At 50.7% G+C, this 16,342-nt stretch overlaps 1 protein-coding gene across 2 annotated transcripts in view; it reads left to right on the top strand.

Moving 5' to 3' along the window:
- EXTL3 (exostosin like glycosyltransferase 3) overlaps positions 1-16,342 on the top strand; it is a 51,636-nt gene that overhangs the window by 23,000 nt on the left and 12,294 nt on the right. For both annotated transcript variants that reach the window (XM_032184290.1, XM_032184289.1), the window contains exons 3-4: positions 3,510-3,634; positions 7,228-9,832. In XM_032184290.1, the coding sequence (XP_032040181.1) occupies positions 7,685-9,832 (2,148 nt within the window). In that variant the 5' untranslated portion in view covers positions 3,510-3,634; positions 7,228-7,684. The remainder of the gene's footprint in view (positions 1-3,509; positions 3,635-7,227; positions 9,833-16,342) is intronic.

Raw genomic sequence — 16,342 nt, 5'->3', positions numbered from 1 at the left:
TAAGTTTCAGCTATTAAGAAATGCCCACAGGGAGATGGCCTTTCTGGAGGACGCTGCTCCAGATCTCAGCCTTCCTTTGGTCGCCTGATCCCTGCTACAGATCTGCAGTTATTAAAAACGTGGCGAGTTGGTTATATTTAATTTAACAATTTATTTCTAGGCAGCCTCCATCTCACCCTGAGCTTAACTTTCACGACCTGTGCCTTACCGAACCCCATCTAATCTTGTTCCGTGATTGAGTCTCGCTTGTGCAGGTGAAAAGTTAATTCCTTCCTTCGCCTCCAGCCATGGCCAAGCTCCTTCGATCCTCCTTCCACCGACATCCCTCTTAAGCCTTCATTAAGCAGAACAACGTGAGTTTGCCCTTCACAACCTGTTATTGCTGCCGACGTCCCCGGTGTTCTCCACGTGCCTTTTTGCCGACCCCATAGGACAGCAATCCCTGTGCTGAGCCCACAGCAGCGTCTGGGGGCTCCCATCCTGCCTCTTTTGGGAACGGGGCACCCTCAGTCTTCTGGATTTTGGGGCTGCTTGGGTTTCTTTATGGTGCCTCGCAAGCGAAGCTGGGCACCTCCGACAACTCAGCGCCCAGAGTGTGTGAAATCAGCCGGCATTTCAAATCCACGCCACAGCCTTGCTTTGTCAAAATTGAATAATCGTGCAGTCTGCTGGTGCTTATCTTCTATCAGACACCCTTCTGCTGGTTAATAACTTCATTACGCGCGCCCACAAGCTGCCGGCACCACGGTTTGTTCTCCCTGTTTGTTTTTAACTGCCGGGGTTGGCCACTTCCACATCCACACATCCCAACCTCTGCCATGCAAGCGTCTTGCCCAGATTTCCTTTGCTGGACTGCAAGGGTCTGTCTGCTGGGCTGGCCTCTTGAGGCTTCAGTCACCCAGCCAGGTTCTGGCAGTAATTACCTTTCCTTTCCTTTCCTTTCCTTTCCTTTCCTTTCCTTTCCTTTCCTTTCCTTTCCTTTCCTTTCCTTTCCTTTCCTTTCCTTTCCTTTCCTTTCCTTTCCTTTCCTTTCCTTTCCTTTCCTTTCCTTTCCTTTCCTTTCCTTTCCTTTCCTTTCCTTTCCTTTCCTTTCCTTTCCTTTCCTTTCCTTTCCTTTCCTTTCCTTTCCTTTCCTTTCCTTTCCTTTCCTTCCTGACCTGAGTGTCTGGTCTCAAGAAAGGGGCTTTTCCCCTAGGGGACCCTCTCTGAACCCTCTCCAAGCGCTCGGAGTGCTGGCAGCGGTTGTGTTTGCGCGTCTGACTTTGGAGTTCACTTTGTGACGGAACTGTGTCGGGCAGGAATCCGCCCTATCCATATAAATGTGGGTGATTAGGGTCCGGCAGGTAATTTAGTTATTTGGCGTGATCTTTTGGGCTGTCTGAAGCTGAGCAGCCTCCGCTTTACCCGCTGATGGTGCCCAAAAAGTGCTAGGAGGCTGTCAGTGCTGATGAGCCCATCGCAGCCTTTCCAGAGGGGAGGAGAAAAGCTGCCGTGGGCTGCACCCAGCAGCACAGACAAAAACAGGGAGGTGAGGGGAGGTTCAAGGAGCTGCTACAAGGAGGGAAGGGCCTGCTGAAGTCCACAAGAGGCTGCCTGTCCATTTCTGTGCTCTTTAGAGACCCCTCGGCAGGGATGCTGTCTCCAGAACTGGCTTCTTCCCTGCGTCTGGGAACTGGTCAGCCTTTCCAGAAACCCCTTGGGGACGGGATGTTTCCCCTGTGTGAGATAATATTAAACGTTGTGTACGTTTCTATGCTGTTCAGGCAATGTTACCTTCTCCTTAGAAGTTCACCAGGACAAAGAAATTGTCCAATTGTGCTTAATTACGACCCGAAGATCGGAGATGAGGAGCCTGAATTGTGCCGCGTGGTTCTTTGCTGGCAAGGAGGTGGTGAGGGTGCTCTTTTAGGGAGCTGAGAGAGGTTTGTGTTTACACCCCGGGCAAAACAAGGTGCCCTAGCTATCTAGAGCTGGAAACCACAAGAAATACCAAGCGCTTGAGCTGTCTCCCAGCAGCTCTTTGCTGCCTGGAGCTGACCTCTGCATGCTGCTCTCGGTGGAAAGCTCCTCTCCGTGCTTTTACCTCCAGACAGTTCCTGTTCATTAATTGCTTCAAGATACTCAAAAATAGTCCTCCCCGCCTCCCACACCTCATTTCTCCCTTTCAGTGGGGAGCAAGGGATTGACCACACACGATGGAGCAAGGCACCTGCTCCTCGTTTTGCTTCCCGAGTACCAAAAAATCTCCCAGCGCTTTATAAACGGAGACAGGGTGAGCGGTACAACATCAGAGGCTGTTTGTGCTTACCAATTCCTTGTAAAGCTCCACGATCCCTTGCTCGGAGATTTGGGGGGTGAGGAACTTCATGTCCAGGTTGTTTTTGTCCAGAATTCGGGATGTAAAAGGATTCGCTTGTAAGCTGTGCGTTTCTTCATGCTCATGGAAGAATAAATAAAACAATACCCGGCTTTATTGCCAGAAAACAGCGCTGAATAATAAATTGGGAAACTAAAAGGCCTGGATGTAAAGGAGATCTCACAATGCATTATGCAGAAAGCAGGAAGGTGCTGGAGAGGGAAACCACTGGCAGAAGGCAGGCTGGGGAGATGGAGAGGGCAAAGAGGCAGGTACCTGGAAACACTCAGGGAAAAGATTTCTTTCTTTATGGGGTTTTGCCTGCTGGGGTCCATCAGCTGCTGATGCTTCTTGGGGATTTTCTGGCACTATAACTTCAAAGAGGGGTCTCCTGTGCCGTCAGGGCAGGACGAAACCTGCCTGACAAGAAGGAAAAAGTACAGGAATGGTGTCAACATGCACGATACTTTCCCCTAATATCCGTCAGCCTCGGATTTTTTCAGTGCAGGTGATTTCCTAGCAGGAGGGAGGACACCAAGGGGCTGTCCCAGCATATTTGCCCAGGGCTGCTTCACCCAGTGGGCGGGAGGCGGGTTTGGCTCCACCTGCTGAATGTTTCTTGGCTGGGATAAAAGCTTTATAAAGCAGAGGATGCAGTTTATCCCCCGAATTTACAGCTTACAAGACCTTTTTCTGGTTGCGTGTGGAGCAGCGCTGATCTTCGCCTAGGAGAATTTCTCAGTACCTGCGAGCTCTCGGGGCGGTACAAATCCCCCGTGCTGCTTCCTGAGGCACGTGAAGCATTTCAGAGTGAGCTCTCCATCTGCTGCCTGGAAAGACCTCTTCTCAAACACACACCTAATAGATTTATTCTCCTTGTTCAATCGCAGGAAAATCCTCTAAAGGCTCCCGTTCCCAAAATGATTGGAGATTTGGGGGGTAATCCTGTTCTTTAAGGGAATTAGGAGGCAGAAAGTTACCATTTGAAGGTTTGTTTTGTGTGCATTTCTATTCCCTTTCACCAGAAACACTGTTCCTCGTTGTCAAAAAAAGAGAAGGGAGAGGAACATGTTCTTCGTTTCGCAAAAAGATAAAGGGCTTACACTTCCTGCTTTAACAAAAATAAGTGATTTCTATGTGATTTCTTTTCTAGTGCTGGTGACAAAGAAACGTGGCAGTGGAAACCGTCTCTTCAAGGCTGGACAGAGAAAGCAAGGACGCCGCTAGCACGCGCTCCCTGACCTCGCAGATCACCAGGAAGGAGCCTGCATGGCAGAGGTGGGTACAGTGCCTCATCCTCTCAAACAGTTTCCGGCCTCTATTCACAAATATGCTGAAAAGGGGACAATATTTCATTAATTTTAAAGGGAAATGGACAAAAGGAGGTGCAGGCAGGGAGAGGTAAGTGCGCTCAGGTGTTTGCAGAGGGACTTTGGTTACTGAATATTCTGGCAGCCCCACCTTAGACCAGCCTGGCTCTTTTCACTAGAAATTCAAAAAGCATGAGAGCCCCAAATATTCCCATAACATCCCTGGCACCCCCTGAGGAGGTGAGGAAAGCTGGGAAAACATCCCTGGGTTTGAAGCAGGATGTGACAACGTGCACCAACAGCGATGCCATCCCGCAGCCCCGTGCCCGGGGAGAAGGAGCCGCGGCGTGCAAACAAGGCGTGCCAAAGAAGTCGGTCAGCTCGGCGTTTTGGGAAGAGGTTGGGGTAATTACCGACTTTCTGATTTCCCAGGAGCCCTCCTCGCCTCTTTTTGTGTGCGTGTAATTAGGTCTGGCAGGCAGCGACGCTGCGTTGTGTCACCAGGAGTTTCTCGGCGAGGGGCTCAATCGTTTAAAGGACAAAACGGTGCTTGAGAGGGGGAGGAATGGGTCAGCTGCAGAGCCCAGAAACTAATACATTCCTCCTCCTCCTCCCGAACTTATTTTGGGGAAGTGTGGAAATCAGCAGCCTTTTTCACCGGGGCTGCTTAAATAAAATGCTGAAGTCTCTCTTGGTAAGGCCACAGATTGGGTTTTCATTTTAAGTCCTAATAACAGTGTGTTACGACCTCCAGCTCTATCTACTTGATAGGAATAAAGTCCTAGACACTCTTTTCAGACTCTCCTTCGTTACTAAAGTGCTTTCTTTATCACCAGCACATATTTCATGCTGACAGTCAATACTTTTAACTGATCCCAAGCCACGCATGTTGCATTTCAAATCCCTCCCCAGCCTCCTCTAGTGTCTTCTGTGTGGTCTTCTCCCAGCCAGCAGCAGAGTTCATTTGTCAGCTTCAGGTTTCTGAGCATATGGATTATTTTTTTTTTAATTCACAGCCCACGTTTTTAGGTCAGGAGGATAAAGTTTGTTCTGTGTCAGCTGAAGTAGAGGGACCAGAGGAGCCACTGGAAGGATTAGATGGCAGAACAGCTGCAGAGGATCGTGTGTGGGGTGACGGCCTGGATTTAGCTTTCCAGGGATGCCATTTGCCATTTCAGGGAGTCCCCTTTGCCACTTCGTCGCTGTTTGGGGCTCATAAATGGGCAGAGCTGCTAAAAAGGAGCAAGATTTAGATGCAGGCTAAACTGATAACCTTTGGGACTGTGTTTGCTTCCTGGGGGGGCTGCAGCTTTCTCTGGCCAGTCGGAAAGCAGCACATGCACACCCCTCATCTGTCTTTTTTGCTCACATGTATGTTCCCTTATTTCCATCGTGTCTCAGAGCCTTGCATGCAATCCACGGCACCCCCTAAGAAGAGAACAGCAGAGCTGCTTTTCCCGTGTGTGCCTTGAAGTCGAGCTGTTTTTCAGATCCGCTGCCGTTCCAGTGAGCATGTGCTTTGGCATTTCCCTCAGGAGAAGTGTGAACAGAGCAGCTCTCATCTCCTGGCCAGCTGTTTGCAGAAAACTGGTAGCACTTCCAGGATCTTCGCAGCCCCTTTGAGACAGCGCTGAAATTGCCAGGACCGACTGGTGCACGCGGACGGTGACAGCGCGAGCTTCATTTCCTGGAGAGAGCTTAAAAAAAAATAAATAACACAGACCTTAAAAACTTCTTTTCGCCTTCAGTCAGCCGGCTGCTTTGTACACTGGTGCGTGCTAAAAATCCTGCTGTTGCAGAGCAGTGGTCCCAGCGGCGCGATGCGAGTGTGCTGTTCCTGCCAGGGCTCCCTGAGCCTGAGTGACAGCCCCGCGCAGCAGAGCTGGGGATTTACATTCATCACCAGCCTCTCGCAGCCCCAGCAAATGGAGGTTGGTGTACAGAGAGCAGCATTAAAATGTTCTGCCAGGAGAGCCGAAGCCTCCCCCATCTGCCTGCACCGACGACGCTGCCAAGATCGGAGAAAGCTGATTTCGTTTTATTTTTTTTTTCCTGACTTTTCAGCCCTTTTTATCCGCCCGGCTTTCTGAGATTTACACCAGTGGCGTTTGCCAGACAATGCTATGAATTTAAAAGCTGCTTTCGTTTTTAATTGCAGTGCAGCTCCCAACTGGGGGTCGTGTTGGGGGGCCGAAGAGGAAGTTCTCCTTCAATCATGCGGCGTTACGCTACCAACAGCAGAGAGCCCTGTAACAAAACGGGCCTAGAAATTGTGTGTTTTTAGTCCATTTCTTTCCCTTTGGTTACATTTTTTTTCCTGGTTGGAGTCAAATCTTCAGTTTATTCCCCTGACACACTCGTGTACTGAAGGGAAAATTATCCGTGACTTACCTCTGCTCCTTTAAGGTGAACTTTGGGTTTGCTTTGGCTGGTTTTCAGAGCTCTGTTTTAGCTGCAGGTTGCCTCCTCACCTTCTTCCTGCTACTTCTCGGTGAGGAGATGAGGGGAGTATGAAATAGATGTAGTGCAAAGTGACTGTCACCATTGTAGGTGACTTTAATTAAAAATTGAAGCGGAAATGAATAAGCTTCTCGTGAGGCTGTGCAAGAACTGCCACTGTGCCCAATGCTGTACTCATCAGCCGGGGTATGAAAAATATCCCAGAAACGTGGCTGGCTCGGATGCTACTGATAAAAAGGAGGGAGAGTTTCTAATGGCAACACAATCACCTGGCCAAGACTCTGCTGAATTGGCCACATCCTTGTGTTAGCCACTCTGCTAATTCAGTGCCACAGCAGTTTTGCAAGCGAAAAGGGCATATTTAAGCATGCTGATGCCACTTGTGTGGCATGGTACCACGCAGATCCTAACTCCAGCATCTTTGCTTTGATGGACAGCATAGACAGGCTCCCTTTTTCCAGTTTTGACCCGAAGTTCTATCTCAGAAGCAGCGAGCCTGCAGAGGTGGTTGTAACCGCTGTGAGTACGTTCCCTTTAAACTTTCTGCGGCGATGAATCGAAAATTTCCAGCAGGAAATGAAAGCAAAACACTTCATCTAAAAATTCCTCATCAGCTCTAGTCACTCGAGCAGAACAATAGTGATTACGCTCAGTTATGCAGGACAAATTCCCATTGCTGCTGTGTCCCCGGATCACAACGTGCCATTAGGAGGCGGGCAGGCAGAGCAGGTGGATGTCAACATCCCCCTTTTGGACGTGAGGGGTTGGGGACATGCAGATGTCAAGCAGCTTCCCCAAAGTTTCACAGTAAGAAAGTGGCAGAAAAAGGAAACCAGGTCTAAGGGCTGGGATTTTCTGGGCTGGCCACTGAAACGTGCAGCCCTAATGAAAAGGAGGGTGCTCAGTGAGAGCCACGTGTCCACACCTCATGGATCCCATCACCTTCTCAGGTTTGCTGCTGTTAACCCTGGAGATGTTAAACACATACAAAGGTCGCTCTTCGGACAGAGGGGAGAGTTGCTTTTAAAAACGAGCGTGATCTTAGGTCACTACGGGGTCGTTTTGTTGGCACTGTCTGAATTTCTGCCTGTTCTCTTGCAGGAATGGCCGAGCATCAGCCGTGCAGCAGCGATGAGAGCGCCTGACGTTCCTCCGAGTCCCTCCTGGCTCGGCCTCCGCGATGGCTGGTGCCTCTGCATATTCATCGGATGGTAATGCAGGATGTCGAGAGCAGCGGCGGAGTTTGGCTTGAGCCCCTTGTGTTCTTCCCCCGCTGGCTGAGACTTCCCAATCGCCATGACAACGCCGTGACACTTCCAGCAACTCGCCCGCAGACCGAGGGTGGGCCGGGGTGGGCGAGGAGGCCGGCGAGCAAGGCGACCGGGACCGAAACGACTGCGGGAGAGCCGTGGTGGCGACACGATGAAATTCCCATTCTATTGGCCCCTCGTTAAGCAGGCAGAGTAACCTTTTTTTTTTTGCAGAGACTTGCTGTAAAAGCCCTTTTGGTTATGGCTACTGATCCGACGTGACTGGGCAGGCGGTGACTTGGGAACTCATGACTGGCTATACGATGTTGCGGAATGGGGGAGCGGGGAACGGAGGCCAGCCGTGGTTGTTGAGGTGGTCCAGTCGGATCCGGCTCACCTGGCTTAGCTTCACCCTCTTCATCATCCTCGTCTTCTTTCCCCTCATCGCCCACTACTACCTGACCACCATCGACGACGCGGACGATGCCGGCAAGCGCATCTTCGGCCCTCGGACCGGCAACGAGCTGTGCGAGGTGAAGCACGTGCAAGACCTGTGCCGCATCCGCGAGTCGGTCAGCGAGGAGCTGCTCCAGCTGGAGGCCAAGCGGCAGGAGCTCAACAGCGAGATCGCCAAGCTCAACTTGAAGATCGAGGCCTGCAAAAAGAGCATCGAGAACGCCAAGCAGGACCTGCTGCAGCTGAAGAATGTCATCAGCCAGACGGAGCATTCCTACAAAGAGCTGATGGCTCAGAACCAGCCGAAGCTCTCCTTGCCAATCCGGCTGCTGCCAGACAAAGACGACGTGACCTTCCCCCTGCCAAAATCCAACCGGAATTGCAGGCTGCACAATTGCTTTGACTACTCACGATGCCCGCTGACATCTGGCTTTCCAGTCTACGTCTACAACAGTGACGATTACCCTTTCGGTAGCTCCTTAGACCCTTTAATTAAGCAAGCCTTTGAGGCGACTGTCAGAACTAATGTTTATGTTACTGAAAATGCAAATATTGCTTGTGTGTATATAATTTTAGTGGGGGAAATGCAAGAGCCCGTGATGCCAAAACCTACTGAACTAGAGCAACAGTTGCACTCTTTGCCGTATTGGAGGACTGACGGACATAACCATCTCATCATCAATTTATCGAGGAAATCGGAAACTCAGAACTTTCTTTACAACATCAGCACGGGGCGTGCCATGATTGCCCAGTCCACCTTTTACGACGTGCAGTACCGACCAGGGTTTGACATCGTGGTATCACCCCTGGTCCACGCTATGTCTGAACCCAACTTCCTAGAAATCCCGCCCCAGGTGCCGGTCAAGCGTAAATACCTGTTTAGTTTCCAGGGGGAGAAGATTGAGTCTCTGCGATCCAGCTTGCAAGAGGTTCGCTCTTTCGAAGAGGAGATTGAAGGCAACGCCCCAGCTGACTACGACGATCGCATCATTACCACCCTGAAGGCCGTTCAGGACAGCAAGCTGGACTTTGTTTTGGTGGAGTTCACGTGCAAGAACCAGCCTAAGGCGAGTCTGCCCACTGAGTGGGCTCTGTGTGGAGAAAGGGACGACAGACTAGAGCTACTGAAGCTATCTACTTTTGCACTGATAATCACCCCGGGGGACACCCGCTTGGTGATCTCCGCTGGGTGTGCCATGAGACTGTTCGAGGCGCTGGAGGTCGGAGCCATCCCGGTGGTTCTCGGAGAGCAAGTTCAGCTCCCCTATAACGATGTGATCCGGTGGAACGAGGCAGCCTTAATCATACCAAAGCCACGTATCACAGAAGTGCACTTCCTTCTGAGAAGCATTTCTGACAACGATCTGCTCGCCATGAGGAGGCAGGGCCGCTTCTTGTGGGAGACCTACTTCTCCACCTCCGACAACGTTTTCAGCACAGTCTTAGCCATCATAAGGACTCGAATCCAAATCCCGGCTGCTCCTATCCGAGAAGAAACTGCGGTGGAGATCCCCCACCGCTCGGGCAAAGCTGCTGGCACAGACCCCAACATGGCAGACAACGGCGACCTGGACTTGGGGCCTGTGGAAACCGAACCACCCTATGCATCTCCCAAATATCTCCGCAATTTCACCCTCACCGCAATGGACATCTACAGGAATTGGAATTCCGCTCCAGGGCCTTTCCACCTCTTCCCCTATACCCCCTTCGACCCTGTTTTACCATCGGAAGCCAAGTTTTTAGGGTCCGGGACTGGATTTCGACCGATAGGTGGAGGAGCGGGTGGCTCTGGGAAGGAGTTCCAGGCTGCTTTGGGTGGCAACGTGCCCCGGGAGCAGTTCACGGTCGTGATGCTAACGTACGAGCGGGAGGAAGTGTTGATGAACTCCCTAGAAAGGCTCAATGGTCTCCCGTACTTAAATAAAGTGGTGGTAGTGTGGAACTCTCCCAAGCTTCCCTCCGAGGATCTCTTGTGGCCAGACATCGGCGTCCCGATCATGGTAAGAAAGATGTAGACCCCGTGGTCTCGTTTCACAGTGGGTTTTGTATATTAAAGTTGGCTGTAGCCGTTCTGAAGAGCGTCGGCTCGGCTTAGTCATCTGGGCCAGCATTCGTCTCGCATCCTTGTGGATGTCTGTACCTGATCTGGTTTCTTTATCGTGGAGAAAAACAGGGAGATGAAAGGTAATGACTCAGCTGACCCATTTTAGGTGCGCGCGTGAGGACTCCGTGGCTTGTCTTGTAGAAAGGCTCGTTTCTCTCCGTGACTTCAGAGGTGGGCGAGATGAATTGGGATCGTGAGAGCCAGCCTGCAGCCTTCAGCTCACGGGATGCAGGAGCTGATAGACAGAATGGTCTGAATTGTACACGTGCAGGGTCTTTGCAGTGCCGGGTATTTGGCAGTCTTGAAACAATAATTGCGTGCGTGGAGCCCGCTATGAGTCTCAGGGCTTAAGGGTAAGAGATTTTAGGCCTGTTTATTGAAAATCTTTGCTCGGGCACTTCAAGTATCACACTGTGAGGACAGGTGGCACCTTATAAATATCTAAATAGTGGCTGCTGCTGCACCTTACCTGATAAATCTTTTACAAAAACAAGAGAGGGACACACTGCAGCTGTGCTGTGCGCTCGATAAGGGCCTCCGAAGGCATTTATCATGTTGTATTACAAGGGAGGAGAGGAGAGAAAATGGGGGAAAGCATAAGCCAAGACCTATGTAACCATGAGAGTTTCTGTCTTAGTGAGTTTGGGTCAGATTTGGGCTGATTTATTCCCAGCCAAACTGAAGAAATGACACCTTAAAAGACCAACGTGCCTTCTGGTGCCTGGCTACTCCCTTGCCTATTGGCAGTGTTGCTTTTAACGAGCTAATTCTCCCTTAATTAATATTTATTTCTTTGTTTTAGGACTTTCTCTGTAGTCTCCGCATGACTTTCTGCACCGGGCATTGTTAGTGATCAATATGAAATATAAATCTCCAGCTGCACTCGGAAAGAGAGCACAAGCAAAAAGGCAGTGCTGCGTTGTTTGAATCCGGTCATGTTTAGAGGACAAATGGAAGGATAATGCGTTACAAATTAGGGAAGGGAGAAATAAAAGAGGGAGATGGTATTTAAGTACGCAAACTGCATGTGCTTTATGTGACAGGACGCCGCCAAGCTTAATAGCAATGTGAGCTTTATGCTTCATGCAAGGAGATTCATTGATTTAATATTTCGTTTTATTATTATTGTGATGAATAAATCCTTCTGCTCACATTTAAAAACCCTTATGGTCCAGGGACAATGAGGAGAGAAAATTGCTTGGATAATTGCGAAATAATCTCTCACATTAGGCCCGTTGAATGCTTGAATTCTGTGAAAGTCTTCGCATTGTGTCTTCTTCGAAACCGTGCACTCCTCCGGAGCTGGGGATGCTTCTCTTTGGAGTCGCTAATGGGTGTTATTTGTGCAAGGAAAATATGTTTCTGTTGATGGATGCTAATGCCTTTTTTCCTCTGCTCTCTTTTGTACGTCTATTGTGTTGGGGTCCCACTTGTTTTTTGGGGACTTTGACATGCACAAACCTTACACACGCACAGTTTTTCTACGTGCCATGCTTCAGAAGAGCCTCAGGCTCTCAGGATCCCCTACATGAGCCCTAACCCTTTGCAGCCTGCAGGCATCCATCTCCCAACGTGCTCGTCCACCTCCAGACCTGCTGGTTAGATCGTGCTGGGGGCCTGTAAGTGTTCCTCAATACTCTGCCCCCTGTTTTGGCACGACAATGGTACAAAAACTTCCCTGGGCTTCCTCAAACGGTGACACGTCCTAAAAGCCACCGCTGCAGGGACCTGGGGAGCAGAGCAGAGACGCGGGGGGCTGCAGGCAGTGGGGAGAAACACAGCCCCTTCAGCTGCTGCTGGAAGCAACTCCAAAGCTGTGGGATTCATCTCCTTGCAGGGAAGAAGTGTCTTTTGATGGGGAATATCCAATTCTCTCAGATCTTCAAGCGATGCTGTATCCTTGTGTAGCAAATGAGCTCTGTAACGTCCCCGCAGCTGGCCGGCGTGCAGGCTGCTCGATGTGGCCCAAAGTCCCACCGAGGCGCTGCTGGAGCTGGTAAAAAAAACTTATTTTGTGCTTTTGGTGGGCAGCTTTCTGCTGGCAGGGTGCAAGGAGGAGAGTTGTGCTACCTCCTTCAGCCTGGGCTGACCTTAGGTTGCTGACCAGGAGTTGGACAGGGCTACAGAATATATTGGATTTTTATTTTTTTTTTTAATTTCGGTAGATTTCTTGCGATGGCAGCGTTTAGTAGATAAACCAGCCAGGTTCCTGAGCTGCACAGGAGTCTGTGATAATATATTCTGGTCCTGTGCTGAGCTAGGTGCAGATACAATGCGCTGTAAAGCTGTGTGTAGTCACTCAAGGTTTCCCTCAGAACAGATGTAGATGGATTGCCCTCGAGTTTGAAGTGCCTTTGTGCCGTGCAGACTGTTCCCATCTCGCATTCAGGAGATAAAAAACAAGGATCCAAACGAGTATTCTTGTTTGTGCAAGCCTGAAAGCTTCCTTCCCCTGAGTGTTTGCATCTGTAGCACTTCACCGGGTGAACCTGGCACGCAGAGGAGCCCGGAGAACATCACCGCGGCCGTGCCATCAGTGACATCTCGGCCGTCCCTTACCTCCTGAGCTGGCTTTTGAACCTTGAAATCGGGTGTCCCTCGAGGTGGCTGTGACATCTGCCAAAGCTGAAATATCCTCAAGGAGTTAAAGCCTGCCCGGGCCACCCAGTGCCTGCTTTTGGTGCCAGCAGGTGGGCTCCGTGCGGGCAGGGTGGCAGCTCTCCTGCGTGCTCCTGCCGTTTCTGTGCTTCTGGGGGGTAAAAGGAGAAGGGTTTGGGGTTAAATCTCTGCTCTGAGCAGGCGGAAAGACTGCACCAGGGTTTGAGTGATAAGGGGTAACTGGCTGTGGCTCCTGCATCAACCTTGGAAGGATTTCCAGCAGCGGAATGAAGACTGAGTCAGTAAGGAGAAGACCTGGCTTGGTCCTGGGACAGAGACTTCCAGCTTCCCCACTCTGCTTCTCCACGCTCAGGATTTCTAAATAACATCCAGGTGACGACAGGAGAACCTCGCTCTTCGCTTTGCAGTTCCCTGGCAGCTTTTTCACCCGCGCGAATAAAAGCAAAGGGAAACAAACGAGGCAAAACACCGAGGAAACCACGCGGGCAGCCCACGCGAATGGTAATGAGATGCACCCAAGAACGATTCAGATCCCGCTGCGCTTTTCCCAGCGCTCGGGAGCCGGTGTGCTGCTGGTTTCTGGTGGCTTCAGGGCACTTCCCTGTGCTCCTCATCCCAATTTTGGCATAGCAGTGTGCCCAGCCCGATGCTGAATGACCGAGGTGCGTGGTTTCAGCAGCTCCGAAGCTGGCTGAATGCCTTCATGTGGCTCAGAGCAGGGCACAGATTGGAGAAAGGGGACCAGGAATCATTTCTCTTCTTTCTACTCTGGTTTTAATCCTGAAAACAAAGTGTTTGGACAGCCAGACCCACTTAAGATGTATTTCAGAAGGCTGCCGGCGCTGCGTAGAGAAAGCACAAAGCCCCAACCCGCGAGCTGATTAAACTCTGGAGCAGCTTGCACTCAAAACAGCCGCAGATCCTCTATTGCAGCAATTAAATTATCCATTTCCCTTGCAGAAACTTACTTAAAGCCCCCCAGGACTGCAGCCTGAGCCAGGAAAGCCTACATGTATGTGCTTCCCAAAGGCCATGGGTCCAAGCAACCCCTGAAAAGGGTTCATGGAAGACAGAAAGCTCCGTGGGGACAAACACTTGTTGGTAGGAGTGTTTTTTGGATCAGGATCATCCGGTTGTGTTGTTTTGAGCCCGTCTGGCAGCTCTCCCCCTGCCCCAGGAATGCCTGCCTGGTTTTTGGTTCAGTTTGGGGACCCCCAGGGTTTTTCAGAGGGCGCTGGCATCATGCCTGGAGCACAGCCTCCAATATTATAGGATGGACAGACCCGTGGGTACACTGGCTACATCATACTCCTCCCAAAATGGTATTTCCATAACCTGTGCTCATGTCCTCAGAATTAATAACCCAAACTTCTGACTTTTCTTTCTTCTCCGTGGTGCACGGCTCCTTCGGTGACGAGCCGCGGCTGGAAAAGCCCTGCAGGGCTTTGCTTTCTCCTCTTCCTCCAGGGTTGTGTGTGCTTGGAGGCATTTACGAGCAATTTGCCTGGGTTCACTGCCAACGCCAGCTCCCGTGGCTTTCGGCAGTGACTAATCCTTTCCCTCAGCTTTGTTACGGGGTAAGTAGCTAGCTTTGATCTCCGCAGCCGGTTCCAGTGGCGTCGTGTCCTTTTCTGCTGGCTTGGTGGCCGGCTGAGGAAGCTTGTTCACTTGAGCTGCTTGCCTGAAAAGGAAGCATCTTTGGAAAATTTCAAATCCAGCAGCACCGCCGCTGAAATCTGCAGACCTGCCCCCTGAAAGGGCACTGGGTAAGCGGGAGAAGCCTTGGGGAAATGCTGTCAGGACTTTCCCTTTTGTTTGAGCAGCGTCTGTACAGCTGTCCTGTGCCGAGCCCGCTGCTGAAAGACTTGATGCCTTCGATTTGCTGCCAGAAATCCTCAAATTTGCCCTGGGATGTCCATGGCAGGCGCACGGGGAGCTCCCAGGTGCTGTTTTTAGCTCGGAGGATGAGGAGCAGAGCCCTGTACGGGGCGGCTGTGGCTTGCCACGTCCGCAGCATCGGCGTCTGCGCTTGTCCTGCTACTTCATACTTGTTTTTTTGGGGAAGAGCGGAGCCAACTTTGCAAACTCAGCTGGGGCACCAGCAGCTCGTGGACACCGGTAACTCAATTATACTGGGGTGGTGTGCGTGGTCCTGCGCCAGGACCAGGGGGAGCTTGCATCAGAGGGGAATAAAACCCCGTGGGTTTGACGGGACCCAGCCAGCACAGCACCTTCAGCAGCAGCGTAGCAAAGGTACACGAATTACAAAATCTCTCCATGAGAGCAGTTTTCAGAGGCAGGACAACACCGCCAAATATTCCTGTGCTGCTGCCGGGTTCGTAGCACCACCTGCTGCCTGCGGAGCCCCGCGAGCTGCCTTGCTTCTCCCACCCCTCGGAGCTTGCTGCCTCTCTGCGTAGTTTTTGCAGCAGACTTGCTGCTCGGTTTACCTGTGCTGCTAAAACCCAGATGCTTGTCCCTGCGGGACAATATTAACTCCCACCCCCTTGCAGTCTGCTGCTGCTGTTTAAGCAGCAAATTAATCCATGCTGGGGAAGAAGTTGGGGGCAGAACTGAGTGTGTAGGCATTTTTTTTTCCTTTTTTTTGCCTTCCGTTTCCACCTTCTCTGCCTTTTCTGGGACTGTAACGTGTGGATACAAGGGCAGAGAAAGAGATGAGGGGCAAGAGAGAGGTTTTCATCACTCCGCTTGTTCCCTCGTGTCCGATGAAGCTCAGAGATGCCTCCCCAAACTCATTGGGATCGATCGGCAGCGACCTTGCAGCTCGCAGGTAGATGATAACTTACTCCCAAGCTGGTGGTGGCACAGCAGCCACAAAATTGTTCATCTCCTGGACACTTTTACCCCTTTTCCCACAAGGAATCTCTCCCTTCTGTCTGATGGATGATGCTTCCTCACCTCTCTAGAAATCAAATCCTGGATTCCCCTCCTCCAGAGCTGATAAATATGGGACAAAGACCATAAACAGCACACGGGGGCATGCTGGAAATGAGCTGGAGAGAAACTGAGGCACAGAGAGGAGAAAATGACGCCTGCCCACTAAAGCATGAAGTTGTACGTCTCCCTGTAAGCTCACAGAAAAGCTGTTTTTGCCTATTCCCAGATTTTATTAGCAGTAGAAAGATGGGAAATTTGGTGAAGCTGTTCTCGGGCCTCCCAGATAACATTTTTCAGATCAAAATTGTTCAGCAAACGTCTTTGGGTGTCTGGACGCTTATCTGAATTGCAGCCTGATTTTTTTTTTTGAGGTCCATGCAGGAAAAGTAAATGGGTTTTTGTGCTCAGCGCTGAATTTTTAAAGCATCCTGGACAGGGCTGGTGGAAACAGGTGGAAAGATTTTATAAAAAGGAATTGGTTTTAATTATGCCTAATCAATGTGAACTTTGTAATTGCTAACACATGGCGCTCCTTAATTCCCAGCCCATGCTGCAGGAGGTGCTCTTGGTAGTCCCCACTCATCCCAGCCATCTATTTCGGAGCCCCTCGCTGAAAGCATTTGCTCCCCCTTGATTTTATTTAATGTTTTAATTGAATAGCAGGAGAAGCTTAAACAGATCACCCCGAATTAAGAGTCTGAGAGCAAGTGGAGCTCTGAAGAACAGGACATTGCCCTGGCTCTGCCTGGAAGCCCTGGGATATGGAACAGGTGAACCTGTGAGCAAAGGGAAGATCTTCCCAACCTGCCTTTCCCCTTTATTTGACCACATTCAGGGCAATATCCTGCCTGTTCTCTGATACCCGAGCTGATGGAAATTGCTTTTCTGC

Source organism: Aythya fuligula, chromosome 3, assembly GCF_009819795.1.
Source record: "Aythya fuligula isolate bAytFul2 chromosome 3, bAytFul2.pri, whole genome shotgun sequence".
Lineage (NCBI taxonomy): Eukaryota > Metazoa > Chordata > Aves > Anseriformes > Anatidae > Aythya > Aythya fuligula.
The sequence above is the reverse complement of the archived record's forward strand: the minus strand, read 5'-3'. Positions and strand labels throughout refer to the sequence as shown.